Here is a 16,959-nt window from a genome sequence, read left to right as displayed (position 1 = left end):
TACTGAAATTAAGCCGAACTTTGGAGCGTTTTTTAACCCCCTTCCCAACAAGCTAACATGTCATAGTAGGTCATCTAGTATTTAAATTTAAATTTTATGAATCAATATCTCTCATCTCATCTCATCTCATCTTCATCCGCTTATCCGGGGTCGGGTCGCGGGGGCAGCAGCTTTAGCAGGGGACCCCAAACTTCCCTTTCGCGGGCCACATTAACCAGCTCTAACTGGGGGATCCCGAGGCGTTCCCAGGCCAGTGTGGAGATATAATCTCTCTTCCCCGAGGCCTCCTCCCAGTTGGACGTGCCTGGAACACCTCCCTAGGGAGGCGCCCAGGGGGCATCCTTACTAGATGCCCGAACCACCTCAACTGTCTCCTTTCAACGCTAAGGAGCAGCGGCTCTACTCCGAGTTCCTCACGGATGGCTGAACTTCTCACCCTATCTCTAAGGGAGACTCCAGCCACCCTCCTGAGAAAACCCATCTCGGCCGCTTGTACCCGCGACCTCGTTCTTTCGGTCATGACCCAGCTTTCATGACCATAGGTGAGGGTAGGAACGAAGATTGACCGGTAGATCGAGAGCTTTGCCTTCCGGCTCAGCTCTCTTTTCGTCACAACGGTGCGGTAAAGCGACTGCAACACCGCCCCCGCTGCTCCGATTCTCCGGCCAAACTCACTTTCCATCGTCCCCTCACTCGTGAACATGATCCTGAGGTACTTAAACTCCTTCACTTGGGGTAAGGACTCATTCCCTACCTGGAGAAAGCAATCCACCGGTTTGCTGCTTAGAGCCATGGCCTCAGATTTAGAGGTGCTGATCCTCATCCCAGCCGTTTCACACTCGGCTGCGAACAGATCCAGTGAGTGCTGAAGGTCACTGACCGACGATGCCATCAGGACCACATCATCTGCGAAAAACAGAGACGAGATCCTCAGCCCATCGAACTGCAACCCCTCCCCACCACAACTACGCCTCGATATCCTGTCCATGAAAATCACGAATAGGATTGGTGACAAAGCGCACCCCTGGCGGAGGCCAACCCCCACCGGGAACGAATCCGACTTACTGCCGAGGATCCGGACACAGCTCTCGCTTTGGGTGTACAGAGATTGGATGGCCCCCAGAAGTGACGCCCTCACCCCATACTCCCGCCGCACCTCCCACAGTATCTCCCGAGGAACCCGGTCATATGCCTTCCCCTGATCCACAAAACACATGTAGACTGGATGAGCATACTCCCAGGCCCCCTCCAGGATCCTTGCGAGAATGAAGAGCTGGTCCGTTGTTCCACGTCCAGGACGGAATCCACATTGTTCCTCTTCAATCTGAGGTTCGACTATAGGACGAACCCTCCTTTCCAGCACCTTTGAGTAGACTTTACCAGGGAGGCTGAGTAGTGTGATACCCCTGTAATTGGCACACACCCTCTGGTCCCCCTTTTTAAAAAGAGGAACCACCACCCCGGTCTGCCACTCCCTTGGCACTGTCCCAGACTTCCACACAATGTTGAAGAGGCGTGTCAACCAAAACAGTCCCACCAAACCCAAAGCTTTCAGCATTTCTGGACGAATCTCATCAACCCCTTCGGGCTTTGCCACTGTGGAGTTGTTTGACTACCTCAGTGACTTCCACCAGGGATATTGACAATGATTCCCCATCAGCCTCCAGCTCTGCCTCTACAAAAGAGGGCATGTTAGTCGGATTAAGGAGTTCCTCAAAGTGCTCCTTCCACCGCCCGATTACCTCATCGGCTGAGGTCACCAGCGTCCCGTCCTTACTGTAAACAGCTTGGACGGTTCCCCGTTTCCCCCTCCTGAGATGTCGAATGGTTTTCCAGAAGCACCTTGGTGCCGCCCGAAAGTCCTTCTCCATGGCTTCTCCGGACTCCTCCCACACCCGCTGCTTTGCCTCTGACACAGCAGAGGCTGCAGCCCTTCTGGCCTGTCGATACCTTGCAACTGCCTCCGGAGTCTTCTGGGATAGCATATCCCGGAAGGCCTCCTTCTTCAGCCGGACAGCTTCCCTGACCGCCGGTGTCCACCACAGTGTTCGAGGGTTACCGCCCCTTGAGGCACCTAAGACCTTGAGGCCACAGCTCACCGCTGCAGCTTCAGCAATGGAAGCTTTGAACATTGCCCACTCCTGTTCAATGCCCCCAACCTCCACAGGGATGCCAGAAAAGCTCCGCCGGAGGTGTGAGTTGAAGATCTCTCGGACAGGGGCCTCCTCCAGACGTTCCAAGTTCACCCGCACTACTCGTTTGGGTTTACCTGGTCTGTCCAGAATCTTCCCCCATCCTCTGATCCAACTCATCACCAGATGGTGATCAGTTGACAGCTCTGCCCCTCTCTTCACCCGAGTGTCCAAAACATACGGCCTCAGATCAGATGACACGATCACAAAATCGATCATTGACCTTTGGCCTAGGGTGCTCTGGTACCACGTACACTTATGAGCATCCTTATGTTCGAACATGGTGTTAGTTATAGATAATCCGTGACTAGAACAGAAGTCTAATAACTGACGACCACTCGGATTTAGATCAGGGAGGCCGTTCTTCCCAATCACGCCTCTCCAGGTGTCTCCATCATTGCCCACGTGGGCGTTGAAGTCTCCCAGCAGAACTATGGAGTCCCTTACCGGAGCCCCATGCAGGACTCCATTCAGGGTCTCCAAGAAGGCAGAATACTCTGAACTGCTGTTCGGTGCATATGCACAAACAACAGTCAGGAGGCGACCCTCTCGTCCACCGGGGTGAACTCCAACACCGCAGAGCTCAGCCGGGGGTTTGTGAGTATCCCCACGACCGCCCAGTGCATCACACCCTAGGCAACTCCAGAGAAGAATAGGGTCCAACCCCTTATCCAGGAGTACGGTTCCAGAACCGAGACTGTGTGTGGAGGTAAGCCCCACCAGATCTAAGTGGTAGCGCTCCACCTCCCGCACAAGCTCCGGCTCCTTCCCCGACAGAGAGGTGACATTCCACGTCCCAAGAGCCAGCTTCTTCTGCCCTTGTCTGGTCCGTCGAGGCCCCTCACCTTCACTGCCACCCGTGCAGCAGCGCACCCGACCCAAGTGGTTCCTCCTGCGAGTGGTGGGCCCACAGGATGGAGAGGAGGGAGGTGCCACGTCACTTTTTCGGGCTGTGCCCGGCCGGGCTCCGTGGCAAACCCGGCCACCAGGCGCTCGCCGGTGAGCCTTCCGTCTGGCCCTAGCTCCAGACGGGGGCCCCGGGCTTCCTCCGGGCAGGGTCTCTCTTCCTCTTCCTTGTTTGTCCATTGAGTCTCTGTGAACCATGAATCAATATCAGATAATTTAAATGAAGATCAATTTTAATAAAATAATCTATTTTTAAACCCCGGTCCTATTCAATTCTGAATTCTATCTATAAAATTGAATGTGGCTCAGTCACATTATAGCATCAATACTCGATTCACTGAACATGGTCAATATCAGCACCTATCTGATCAGCGCATCCTTAATTAACTTAAGGAATTTATTTTTAGCTCTTCATAAACAATCAAAACCAGAAACAAACTAACTTTCTCTAGGTTCTTTTAAATTAGAACTGGCTGAATTAGAGACAGTATTGAATTGTAAAATATATTATATAGTTTTCTCCTTTAACTGTTTGTTCAGGCCCAAACTGGAATAACTTGTTAAATGTCGACTGAAATGCTGCAATGAGTAATGTGCCTATAGCTTTCATTTCAGTACAGGTGTTATAATCTCTGCCTGGATCCTGTGTTTGGTCAGTGTGTGTGTGTACATGCGCGGGTGATAGTGCGTGCATACATCTGTCTGTCTGCACATAGGCTACTACCGGACCTTAGATAAAAAAAAAAGAAGTCCTATGAGGTATGCACAATGATGCTTATACACTAATATGTGCGCAGAAATGTTCTTACTGTGCACGCAAAATAAGTGTGCATGCTAAATTACTGTTGAATTCATGACACATGCGCACTGGCCAATTTTGTTCTTACCACCGTGTATATGTTAATGATACAGAATCATTCTAAATTGACAGGCACTGTCACCATCTGCGATCAGCATACTGCCACACCCTATTTCTCTATATAAGGAAAGTAATTTGCCTAGAGGAGTCACAGTTATAAGAGTGAAATGTCACCTAAAGCAAAGAAGCAAAATCATTTTACGACTGAAGAAACTGAAACAATAGTGTCCGAGGTGGAAGCCAGAACCATTGGTTAAAATGTTTGTGCTTACATTTTCAAATACATGGTCTCCTATCAGGAGAAAAAAGGTTGGATTGATGCGTCGCAAATACCATTTTCCAAAACTGGGAAAAGTCCATATGGAGTTCAACATTATCCTGGAAAGGTGGGAACAGTGAAAAAAATAATGGAAAGGCAATCCTTTGTTGCAGAGGAGAAAGTAAACATAAATTAAATATACAGTTAAGTGTCTCAGATGTTAAGGTGAAGGGTCAGCTTATCTCAGAGACAACTTCTCTCTTCCATGATGGATTTATGTAACATTTACAGTCCTCAACTGTACATCTGGAGAGATGGGAACGTGAGAGGGGCCTAATTAAGACATAACCAGGCAGCTTGATAAACCACTGTCAGATATCTGCTGCATTGGAAAGCGCGTTTCAGCCCATTACTCCTTGTTCAACTAATTAACAAGCTAGATCAAGACCGCATGAAATTACAGCCAACAAAAACTTGTGCTTAAGAGAAGAGATTTTGACAGTTTCTGGACAGTCTGAGTACTTACATGGGTGGTACATCGAATAATAATAATTACATCTGTCACAGAGACTATACATTGTGCAGTGCAGCGGGTGACTGGAGAAAGGAAAACAACTAAACATCAAAAACAGAAGTCAAGCATGTAAGCTGTGACCCATCTCCGGAAGTGCTATCGATGGTGAACAGCACCAACATAACACCTTCACAGAAACTCAGTTGTGTTTTAATTGTTTATAACTTGAGCATCAATTACAGAGAGACAATTGCATATTTTCTCGTAGTTAAATTAAAAATAACACTCTCTGATGTAAGAAAACATCAGTGTGTGATGTGTCATAATTCCCTGTATTTTGGGGAATGGCTTTGAGGTTCTCTGAGCTGTACATACATCGTAGGGGTGTCATAATTTCAGTTCTAAATCAAAAATCGAGCTTCCAGCTTCAATTATAGAATTCAAAAGCAGTGTGCACAATAGAATTGCATTTGAACTGGGATTTTAATGTTATTCATAATACTCTGCTGGCAAATTAACTTTCATTGTGAATGTAGCTCTCAAATGCACATTGTAGTCTCTTCGGTCAACCTCCCTCTGATACGATACAACTATTGTTCCAGAAATTAGCTGTTATTTCCTTTAGTATATCTCTCACTGATCATAGAGGCAGAATTTAGTGAAAGGTGAATTTGAGGATGGCTATTTCAAAGCTATTGTTTGCCTTTTTTCAAATCCGTCTCAGAGGCTCAACTGATTTTCAGAATGTAGACCATAGCTTTAAGTTACAGGAGAAGGCCCATTAAGTGACACAATAGTAAAAACACAAATGTTTATTTTTTGTTCTTGCAGCTTAACCCTCTGAGGTCGACGCCCGTGCCGGCACACTGTTTATATCAATATCTTAGCCATTATACAGTGTACAAACATGATCTATATATTGCTGGAGACGGCAGACACTCCTCTTCTGCATTCTTTTTACTGCAAGCTCATAGGTCACTCAAACGGCCAATTAAAAGACAGAAAAGAGCACTTGCGACTGGCATCATTTGCTTAACAGTGTGCGGTTGGTGGACCGTGGTGTCCTTCATCATTTTCTGTGAAACTAACCAATAGACACTCAGAAAATCACTCGACTTATTCAATCACCTGAATTGTCTTCACACAGTTGATTTTTTGTATCAGGTGTGTTGTTGCTTGGTTGAAATGAAAACCTGCAGCCACAGCAGCCCTTTACTGGATCAGTTTGACGCCCCTGGTCTAGATGAATGGATATGTTTTGGCCACTATGTCAGCACACTGTTCTGTGCAGATGAAACTGTCTAGAATTACATTTCTTTATTTGTTTGTGATTTTTATACTGAATGTAACAGTGAAATCCTTTTCTCTCTGCCACCAGGAACACATCATCCTGGTCCTGTGTTCCTGGTCCTGTGTCTACACCACAGCCATCACCACCTCTCCAGCACATGGCACAGCTGAATAAATGAAGCATAAAAACATGCACATTATGTAAATATTGTAAATTGTGTATTACAAATATTTGGTTCAGAAGAGGAACAGTTGTAATGCTATTTTTCTTCATGCACACATCCCATGAAGCTAGATATGTAGTATGAAGCCCCATTTCATCTCATGGTGAAAATAGAGTGAGAGACCACACTTTTTCTCAAAAAGCGATATTGACAAAATTCTATTTCAGACATTCATTTTACATGTATCTACTATTCTATTCATATATTACACTACTTTTGTGAAGCTAACTTTGGTAAACTTATTTCAAGCACCAAAACAGTCCGTCCACATGAGTAAAGGTATGTTTTCATCAGAGATGTGAATAATTTGAAAAAGTGGAATTCAATTTTCAACATTTGGGCCAAATAATCTCTTTACACTTTGCTCTAGGACAAATTTGGGCCTACAATAAATATGATTATCTGGGGTCGAGACTACCATGGCAATTCCAATCCATATATAAAACATTGGGGTATTATGTTATAGACAAGTACCCTTAAAAGGGGAATTTACAAAATGATGCAAAATCGAGAAAAAAGCCTTAGACCTCAGAGGGTTAAAGGTAAGTTTATGCAAGACACCATGACTACAGCAGATGGACAGCCACGAGCAAGCACAGAGACATTTGTGCTCACCCCTTTGTTTGTTGCAGTACATTCCGAAAAACTAGCGGGCGTACAAACAAAACAATCTGTGAATAAGCAAGAAATAGTTGAAAGGAAGTAGAGAGTGAAAGTAAGTAAACACTGATGTACCACCTTTGCATTGCATTCGTACAATTGTGTAGGCTACTGTACCTACATTATTGTCTCTCGATGTTTAACACACTGGATAGTCATCCTCCTCATCATAGCTTTGACAAAGCAATCATGTTTTTTTCACAATCCAGAAAAATGCCTCTTCTTTTTCTGGTATGGTGACTCTCTACTGTAAGTTACCACACATTTAAGGCAATTTCACTGCTCCTGTGTTCTCTTCATGAGAGATGTTGTACAGGCTTGCCTGCTCGGCCTGTCTTCCCAGCGCATGCCTAGTTAGAAAAATTCAGAGGTCCACGACCAAGCACAGCAACGCCGACCATCCCAGCAGCTGCAAACTGCGCACTCACACTGTCCTTCCGCACCGCGCCCCGGGCTTTAGGGTACTTGTCCCCCCTCCCTCTCCCCCCGCGCCCCAGGCCCGTTTGTACTCACACTGCCTGGGCCTCACGCAAATGCTTCTCGCTATCCATACGTCATCACGTCATAACACGTGACACGCATTGATTGACGTCATCGCGATGCCTCGCTTTGTTTACAAATCTTTCCATAGACCTCGGAGTTTTTGTGCGTCTTGTCCGACTGTTTTTTAATATTTTCATCCGACCTAAATCTGCAGTAAACACTCCACCTCCGCATCACACCAACGTGAACCTTTCGCCGCCGTTGTTGTTGTTAAATGTCCGCACATGGTCCCTCCTTCTATTTTCTATGTCCGAACAGGCGCACATAAAGGACGTCAGAACCGCCGTAGACCTTGTGCTCGTACACGTGCGCACGCTCGTGCTCGTACATGTGCAAACGGGCTCTACAAAAGCCCACCTCTCTCAGGCGGGCCGTGGACTGCCCGCTGTCCGCAGTTATGCGCGGAGCAGGTGCACTCACACTGCTCAAACGCACTAGGCTTTAGCTGAAAAAACGTTTTTGGCCCGGTGCGGAAGGACAGTGTGAGTGCGCCGATTAATCCGTCCATACGAAGACACGTTTTCCTGTAACCGCATTACTTTTGTATCGTTATGGCGGACCATCTACACGCAGCCGGCGTTATCGGAGCCTGAAAACAGTATCTTTTGTAACCAGGTCCCAGGGTGGGAAGTTTTGAAAACGGCCCGATGGCGCTGTCGTCTGAACGGCAAAACTGTAGAAGTTGTTAAAGGATTCCGTCATCGCCACCTCTAACCCTGCGGTGTCATATAACAACAACAGTGCTGCTGCATGAAAGGAGAGAGACAGACCCATAGACTGTTTACTGAACTGGACTCTGAGCCACATGCATGGCAATGAATTAGGCCGTCCACAGATTTCTCCTGTTTCCCTGATGCTCTGAATAAGGAGCTAAAATAGCTTTTTATGAATAAAGTTGCCAAAAAGTAGCGAGGCAGTGCCCATCTGGGAGTGCTTTGGGACGGGGTAGGGGCTCCCAGCAGCACCGTCTGCTCATTGAGGACACTAACTGCAGAGTGATCGGTGCATCAGAGTCCAAAACAGCACAAAAGTCTCCACTAACACCAGAAACAGTGGACTCATTTCGCTCTAGGATGGAGGATTTGGTCTCCGGTGTTTGTATTCTCCACAGCGTCTCCCCGTCTCTTCTTCTCCTTGTTGGTGTATTTCTGTGGGAGTTACAGCGCCACACCCAGGCCTGGCATGTGTACTACAGCGTTTTTAGCCGGTTTCAGTGGTTTCCTGTGGACGCAGAGATTTCCCGAGCTAAGTTCGTGTGGACGACGGAGAAAAAAAAGGTAGTTTTTGATTGCGTGGACGAACCCTTAGTGAAGTCCTTTCTTGCTTGCAAACCATAAACCTAGCTTAAGGCCCAGAGCCATTAACACCAGCTGGCTCCAAGATAGTCGTGGCTCGCAGTGGCATGAAAGTGAGAAATGAGCTCTGTTGAGACTTTACACATTTCACTAAAAGTTAAAGCTGCAAGCAGCATTGATTGGGCCCTGGCACATCCTTGCTCGGGCCCTAAAAAAAAACAAAAAAAACCCCACTGAACACTGACATTTTATGGATGAAACAACTAATCAATTAATTTAGAAAATAATAAGCCGATTAATCAACAAAAGCTAGAGAAAAGGAAACAGAAAACTTACTGATCAATCCGCTGAATGGGAAGTTGAAGCAAGTCCTCAAGCTCATGGTTGTTGAACTCTGGTCGGGCTTCCTGAAGTTTCTTAAAACGTCTGAAGGCCTTGTTCTTCTTCAGTTGGATCTAAGCCAACACACAAATCATTGTGAAGCTATTCTCAGAGCCATAAAGGCACATTCACACACAGCTTTGTGCTTTGTGTATTTTGGGTAGAGTTGCTCCGATTTACATACCAGTATCGGAAATACCTCAGATACTGCCTAAAATGCTGGTATCAGTGAGTATGCGAGTATATGCACCTATCCAATACCACGTTATTTGTTTTGATGTGCGTTAAAGTAGTTCGTACATTTACATTTGTTGTAAACTAGAATGCTGTCAAACTAGATAATTGTATGTATTTGTTGATTTTTAAAAGGGTTTAACCTGAGCTGGGCTATACACAATGACAGCAACCCTATCAAATCTAAACAAGGTTAGTAGCATGAACATGTTAGTTGTGTGTGTGTGTGTCTCTCCTCTTACCCTATACTGTATAACTTTATAACTTTGTCTCAGGTGTCAGCTGATGCAGCATGATTCGGAGCACTTGGGCCCGGTTCGACAAAGAAAATAAAAGGCCCAGCTTCCTGGAGCTCTATCGCTTTCTCTACCCTGCCGACACCAGAAGGTCTGTTGCTATTATTTTTTGCTGTTTATTTGTGCATCACAGCACCCTATACACATTTTATACACATTCACATGCACACTACTGAAGTTACTGGTTTTCACACATTCTTTTATTTAGTTCAGCTTTATATCTACTTTTGGTAATACATACCTTAATTATGATAAATAATATTTCTCATGACACAAAACTTCTCATTTTGTGTCTGTTCGCAGTTTTGTCATGACCTAGGGCCAGGTTTCTGCAATTTCCCAGCTTGGGATCAATCAAGTATTTCTATTCTATTCTATTATTATGAAAGTAGTATAGAGCTGTTAAATTATGTTAATTAAAAAAATACAGGTAAATATACAGACAGTGTGTATATATAGTTATCATAGACTGTATAAAAAATGGATGTAGCCTCTCCGTCGAGGTCCGATCCCTCAACTTGATTCAATCATACTCGCCACCATCTTTTCTCATCTTCTCTCATTTCCTCCTACCAAAAAAAGGACATTGTTGGGGGAGGGAGAAGCGTCCGTCTGGCTGACGTTTACTGAATTAGCAACATTAGCACCACTGCCCGGGAGCTAGGCTAACAGAACACGTTACTAGATAAACGGGAGTGGGAGACAATGTTGAGATTTTTTTCCAGGACCAGGAGGGAAAGAGAGTCTGTTTTTAATTTTATTTTCCCAAGTCTCTGGCAAAGACTACACCGGCTCGACGAGTATAGTGCAGGCAGTGTTTATGATCTATGATTAAAACTGGTATCCACCCAACACAGTCCCATGCTCATAGACTGTAAAACACTGACCCTCACGGCCCGAATCCTCCTGCTGCTCCAGATTAGCATCTAGTGTATGTGCCGTTGATAAAAGGCTGTATTTTAAGTCATGGTGTAAGTGCTATTTAATTAGCATAACAGAGCTAACGTTAACACGTTGTGTTTCTAAACCATCTGTTTGTACAGTCGATCGAAGAGAAAACCATGTTGTCACTTATGGAAACACCACCACACGAATGGCCGCAGTCCAGGTCCAGATGACAGAGTTTGCATGCTAATGATGCTAATCCTGACAACTAGCATCTGAGATGAAGTATGAAGTAGTCTAGTCTACCCTAAAGCCCGGGGCGCGGTGCGGAAGGACAGTGTGAGTGCGCCCTAAAAGTCTGAGCATTTGAGTCTAGTTTTAGTCGACTAAAAGTCTGAGCATTTTAGTCTAGTTATAGTCGACGGAAATCGTATATTAGTCTCCTTTTAGTAATGCAATTATATCTAATCACAATGATAAAAGTACCTAGTAGTATTGACAAAACCAACATTTCCTTTTAGCCAAACCCATGCAGATATCTTTAGTTTACATGCATGTACAGGTCTAGAATAAGTAATCCAATTTATGTTGATGCCAAATTCAGTTCAGTGGGATTTGCTCTGTGTAATACAAAACTAGTGGAAGTATTTGGCCAACAAGGGGAAGTTTAGTGCACTGATAGAGTGAGTCAGTCTTTCAGGTAGGAACTAAAAACACACTTTACAAACACACACGCACGCTAGTCTCACGCGCACACACACACACACACACACACACACACACACACACACACACACACACACACACACACACACACACACACACACACACACACACACACACACACACACACACACACACACACACACACACACACACACACACACACACACACACACACACACACACACACACACACACACACACACACACACACACACACACACACACACACACACACACACACACACACACACACACACACACACACACACACACACACACACACACACAGCTCCAGTGGCTAACGTCTAAAGCTAGCGTTAAAACCCGACACATTAACCGTAGCCTCATGTCGCATGAGCTTTCTAAAACAGAAAGTATCGTTACGTTATGTCTTGACTTACCTAAATGTCATTATGGGATGCCCTGAGGTGTCTCTTAAGATCCGTGGTGTTTTTTCCTGTGATTTTGTGGTCGCATTTCTCCAAACACGAGCCCCGGCTGGTGTCAAACTTTGTTCTCATGTTTCTTTAGTTCTGACCCACAGCAGCGGCATCTTCAGAAACTAAATAATGCGCGTGTGGGGATTGAGGAAGTGACGTCGCCCAGACGCGAGAGTGGGAGAAAACTTATAATAATAATAATAATAACGTGACTAAACGAGATGAAACAACGTTATTTCGTCTCATTTTTGTCAACGAAATTGAAGAGACATTTCGTCTCGTTTTTATTCGTCAACGAAATTGCATTATATATTTCATCTTAGTCATCGTCTCGTTTAGTTTTCGTCACGTGATAAAGGTTCGTTGACGACAATATTTCGTCATCATTTTCGTTGACGAAAACAACACTAGTGAGGGCCAGAGGCTAACTGTCACTCAAGAGGCCATGCCCTAATTATTCATAAACTTTAACCTCCAATAAAATAAAAACTAGCCTGGTACAAAACAATTCACCCCCCTCAGTGTTGTCATGGAGATATGACCTAAACATACAGACTAGAATGTTTTTTTGTACCAGGCCTTAAACCGGTTTAATTATGCTGTGAAAACGGCCTGTTTAACATGGGGTCAATGAGAAACTGCTCTGTGATGAAACCTGTCTCTAGTGGACACTCAGAGAACTGCAGTTTTTGGCACTTCCTGTAGTGGGGGCTTAATAGCTATGTATATTTTCGACGCACTGTATCGGATTGGTACTCGGTATCGGGTGACACTCCAGTTCAGGAGTTGGAATCTGTTTCAGAAAGTAAAAAATGGTATCAGAGCAGCTCTAATTTTGGGATTAGATTGGAAACAAATCTCCCTCGCTACCAAAGACATCAAATCCAAACAGGGATTAAAATAACCCTTACTTTTAAAATAAGCCCTTGAACTCACCCTGAATAGCCCTTGTGCCTTTAGCCACGAAAATACTTACAGAAAATGGCATGGACACACTGTACTCTGTCTAGACTACAGTACTTCATGTAAAACACTTTATGACCCTCTGACTAGCAACTGATCAACAGGAACATAATATACTAATGGAGTGAGTACACGTGTTTCATGCTCAGTATCTGGATTCACTGTGAGCCATCTTTATGCATGCAGCTTGTACCAGTGATGGACATGTCACAACCAGTGACGACCGCAGAATCTCATGTCACTTTCTAGATGTGTACTCTTCCTGACAAGACCCCCAAATCATCTTGTTGTCACAAATTAATGCTGGATGTCTAGCTGAGACACGAGGAGGTGGAGGGGGGAGGAGGAGGTAGATGTTATTAAATATGCATTTGCACATCATGTCAGCATTAGCGTATGTCAACATTTGGACGACAAAAAGCTTTATCTTGTCATTCCTGTAAATCATCAAAATAAACACTGCTGCTGTATTTAAATAGACCTGAGGAGAGCTCCACACCTACACAGCTTTAAAAACATCAGTGTATGCCACTTGACTCTAGATACCAGCTGTGTGTGTGTGTATGTGTGTGTGTGTGTGTGTGTGTGTGTGTGTGTGTGTGTGTGTGTGTGTGTGTGTGTGTGTGTGTGTGTGTGTGTGTGTGTGTGTGTGTGTGTGTGTGTGTGTGTGTGTGTGCACATACAGCTGTTTAGCTGGTCAATTTGCCTGTGGCCAGCAGCTAGAGATGGACATGGTAAGCAGGTGGTGAGTAAGTCAGATGATGGGGACAATGTGAGAGGAATCACTTATTTAGCTGGGGAAGTACAGTAGTGACAGAGTGAAGTGAGGGTGTAAATCAGAGCTGACAGGTTGGATTTAGCGTTGAAGGTTGCCAAGTGAGTAAAATGTGTGGATTGGCAGCTCCACAAGACAGCAAGACATACAGAAACCATGATGGCTCTGATTTAGGCATGAGGCAATATGAAAATATCATGTCACGATTATCATGGCTACAAATGTGATATTACACATTACAAACCAGGGCTATTCAATTGGCAGCGGGAATATTTATTGGTCCTTTGAGTAGAAGCCTATGTGAAAAATTAATTTGTGGCTGATGTTGACTGCAGTCCTGGGAGACTTTTCTCCGTGCACTCCCTGTAGGCGTACAGCCACTATGCTCCACACGCCCCCCCTATGCTCTTCTTTGTGGGTTTCTGAACAATAAGCAACAGCTCGCCAAGCTCCGAAGATGGCTCAAGAAGTTGTTGTTCTTGCAATCATTTCAGTCTGGTTAAATCCACGGTTAAATCACCACCGCTATGTCTCTTTCTACTTAGAAAAAACAAAAGGTTGACACAGAATACCGGCAATTCAACAGAAAATGGACAGAGAAGTTTTTGTTTATAACTGTCACTGAAACCTGTGTTTACTCTGCAGCAAGTGTATATCTGTTTGTAAAGAGTTTAACTTGAGAAGGCATTTTAAAATCATGCTAACTTTAACACCACTTTCCCACTGTACTGTGAAAATACTCTGCATTTATGTTCCATTCATTTTTGTCAGTCCATACTGTATGTTCTCATATGTATGTTTCAGGTGTAAAAATCTTAATCGGTAAAGTAACTAGTAACTATGATATATGTCATGTAGTAAAAAGTAGAATATTTCCACTGGTTTGTAGTAGAGTAGAAGTTTAAAGTAGCATGGAAATAAAATGCTCAAGTAAAGGAGAAGAGCTTAAAACTTGTACTTTAGTCCAACAATTGAGTGAAAACCTCTGGTTAACAGGTATTTTAATTTAACAAGGATTGTTTTTGGTAAACACTTTACTGTCATTCTGTCTCACTCTGCAGTATAAAACTCTGACACGAAGGTAAACACTTTACTGTCATTCTGTCTCACTCTGCAGTATAAAACTCTGACATGAAGGTTAACACTTTACTGTCATTCTGTCTCACTCTGCAGTATAAAACTCTGACACAAAGGTAAACACTTTACTGTCATTCTGTCTCACTCTGCAGTATAAAACTCTGACATGAAGGTAAACACTTTACTGTCATTCTGTCTCACTCTGCAGTATAAAACTCTGACATGAAGGTAAACACTTTACTGTCAGTCTGTCTCACTCTGCAGTATAAAACTCTGACATGAAGGTTAACACTTTACTGTCATTCTGTCTCACTCTGCAGTATAAAACTCTGACATGAAGGTAAACACTTTACTGTCATTCTGTCTCACTCCGCAGTATAAAACTCTGAAATGAAGAGAGGAGAAAGTATTAATTTTACACAAGAACAACACGTAAAATGTATTTGTTGTGTCCAAATCCGTTTTTCAGTTTTCAGAATAAAGTGTTACACAACCAGGCCCAAATACAGGATAAAAAATGGGTATAAGATTGACTGCATGATATTCAAAAAACTTTTCATTGTGGAATTTCTGAATAAAACGCATTTGGATATTTACATTACAGTAAAATATAACATTATATTAAATATTAATTAGAATAAAACTGTCTGTTCACTTCAGGTGCATTCTAGAGGACCTCAGGGATCTTTTCACAAACTTACAGAGGTTTTCACTGGGGAATATCAGAATAAAATACTCTTAATATTAAGAGTACTCTTAAAAAATTAACATTATATTAAAAGATTAACTAAAATTAAACTGTTCCAATCAGTATTTCTGAATGTAAGGAATATTTTTTTAATATTGTACTGAGATGACAGCGATGGTGCTGCTGGTGCACAAAAAATGTGACACTGAATTTGAAACAGCACTCTGTAATTTCTGCATCTATAATCAAAGTATTTATAAGTAATACAGTGAAAATAGTAGAAATGTGAATATTTAGTTGATCATGTTCATTTATCCTGTATGCCCCTAAAATTTCTGGTTTCGCCCCTAAAATTTAAGTTGGGGGCCTAGTGAAAAAAGTTAGTCTAGAGCCCTGCATATGGGGGTGTACATGTACGGTTTGGTTCTGTATGGTTTGGTACACAACTCACTGTGTTTCCATTATCAAGGGGGCCAAAACTACAGACCTGTACCGTACCCTTCCGTAGGAGTAGAGGGGTGCAATCTCTTCAAGGGTGAAAAAGGTGACAACCTATTACCACAGATTCCTGGATGATGACAAATTGAACCATACAGAACTGACCCACAAGTTTCCATATTTTAAGTATGCCTCAGACAAAGTTTTAAAGTAAAAATAATAGATAATCAGACTAATGTGGGTCATAGGTAACTCTCATTAAGGGCCCAAGCTGGTTTCTACTGTTTAAAAGACAGATCACTAGTCACCTGAGTAAACTAGCACACCTGTCACTACAACTCGCTTCCCTGTTCAGTCAATCTGCAGGAGGATAAGTGCTTTCTTGCAGGGCTGCTTGGTCCATAATCAATGCAAGTCAATGTTCTGAAGACGAATCCTTACTCTTAATTGAGACAATATTATTTTTACAGCTTTAATGCAAAGCTAGCAACAAGACATCTCTGCTGGTCCACAAACATATGCCTCTGTGCCTCTACACTGGGATCTTTGTCACTGTATCAAGGTGTGACTTATGGAAAGTGGAGGGAGGAGTACAATTGTAAAACAAATAGTTCAACAATTTGGGAAATATGCTGATTTGCTGTTAAATCAGCTGCTTTTATTTGGGTCCTATTCTACTCTTCTTCAGATTCATACATGTATTTTGTGTTTTTACTAGAACATATTTACACGCTCTAATGTTCAAAACACAATTTTTGCTCATACTTCTCACAGCTGCTGATTGGTCAGGCACTTCCCCAACCCATAATTAAACCTAGTTAAGGCCCCTGTACAAAAAACATTCTAGTCTGTATGTTTAGGTCATATCTCAATAACAACAGTGAAGTTAAAGTTTATGAATAATTAGGGTTGTGGCCTCTTGACTGACAGCTAGCCTCTGGCCCTCACTTCTCCTGGGAGGCTAGTTGTCAGGATTAGCATGCAAACTCCATCATCTGGACCTGGACTGTGGTCATTTGTGTGGTGGTGGTGTTAACAATAAGTGACAAGATGGTTTGCTCTTCGATCAACTGTACAAACAGATGGTTTAGGAACACAACATGTTAGCTCTGTTATGCTAATTAAATAGCCGCATTTGCACCAATGACTTGCAATACAGCCTGCTATCCATGACACATACACTAGATGCTAATCTGGAGCAGCGGAGGATTCGGGCCGTGAGGGTCGGTGTTTTACAGTCTATGAGCATGGAACTGTGATGAATATCAGTTTAAATCATAAATGCTGGCTGCACTTCACTCCCAGAGCCGGTGT

At 43.6% G+C, this 16,959-nt stretch overlaps 1 protein-coding gene across 2 annotated transcripts in view; it reads right to left on the bottom strand.

Annotated features, from left to right (window-relative positions):
- Positions 1–16,959, bottom strand: part of arhgef39 (Rho guanine nucleotide exchange factor (GEF) 39) — a 104,669-nt gene that overhangs the window by 51,439 nt on the left and 36,271 nt on the right. For both annotated transcript variants that reach the window (XM_083934734.1, XM_083934733.1), the window contains exon 5: positions 9,079–9,197. In XM_083934734.1, the coding sequence (XP_083790860.1) occupies positions 9,079–9,197 (119 nt within the window). The remainder of the gene's footprint in view (positions 1–9,078; positions 9,198–16,959) is intronic.

Source organism: Echiichthys vipera, assembly GCF_963691815.1.
Source record: "Echiichthys vipera genome assembly, chromosome: 20".
Taxonomy (NCBI): domain Eukaryota; kingdom Metazoa; phylum Chordata; class Actinopteri; order Perciformes; family Trachinidae; genus Echiichthys; species Echiichthys vipera.
The sequence above is the reverse complement of the archived record's forward strand: the minus strand, read 5'-3'. Positions and strand labels throughout refer to the sequence as shown.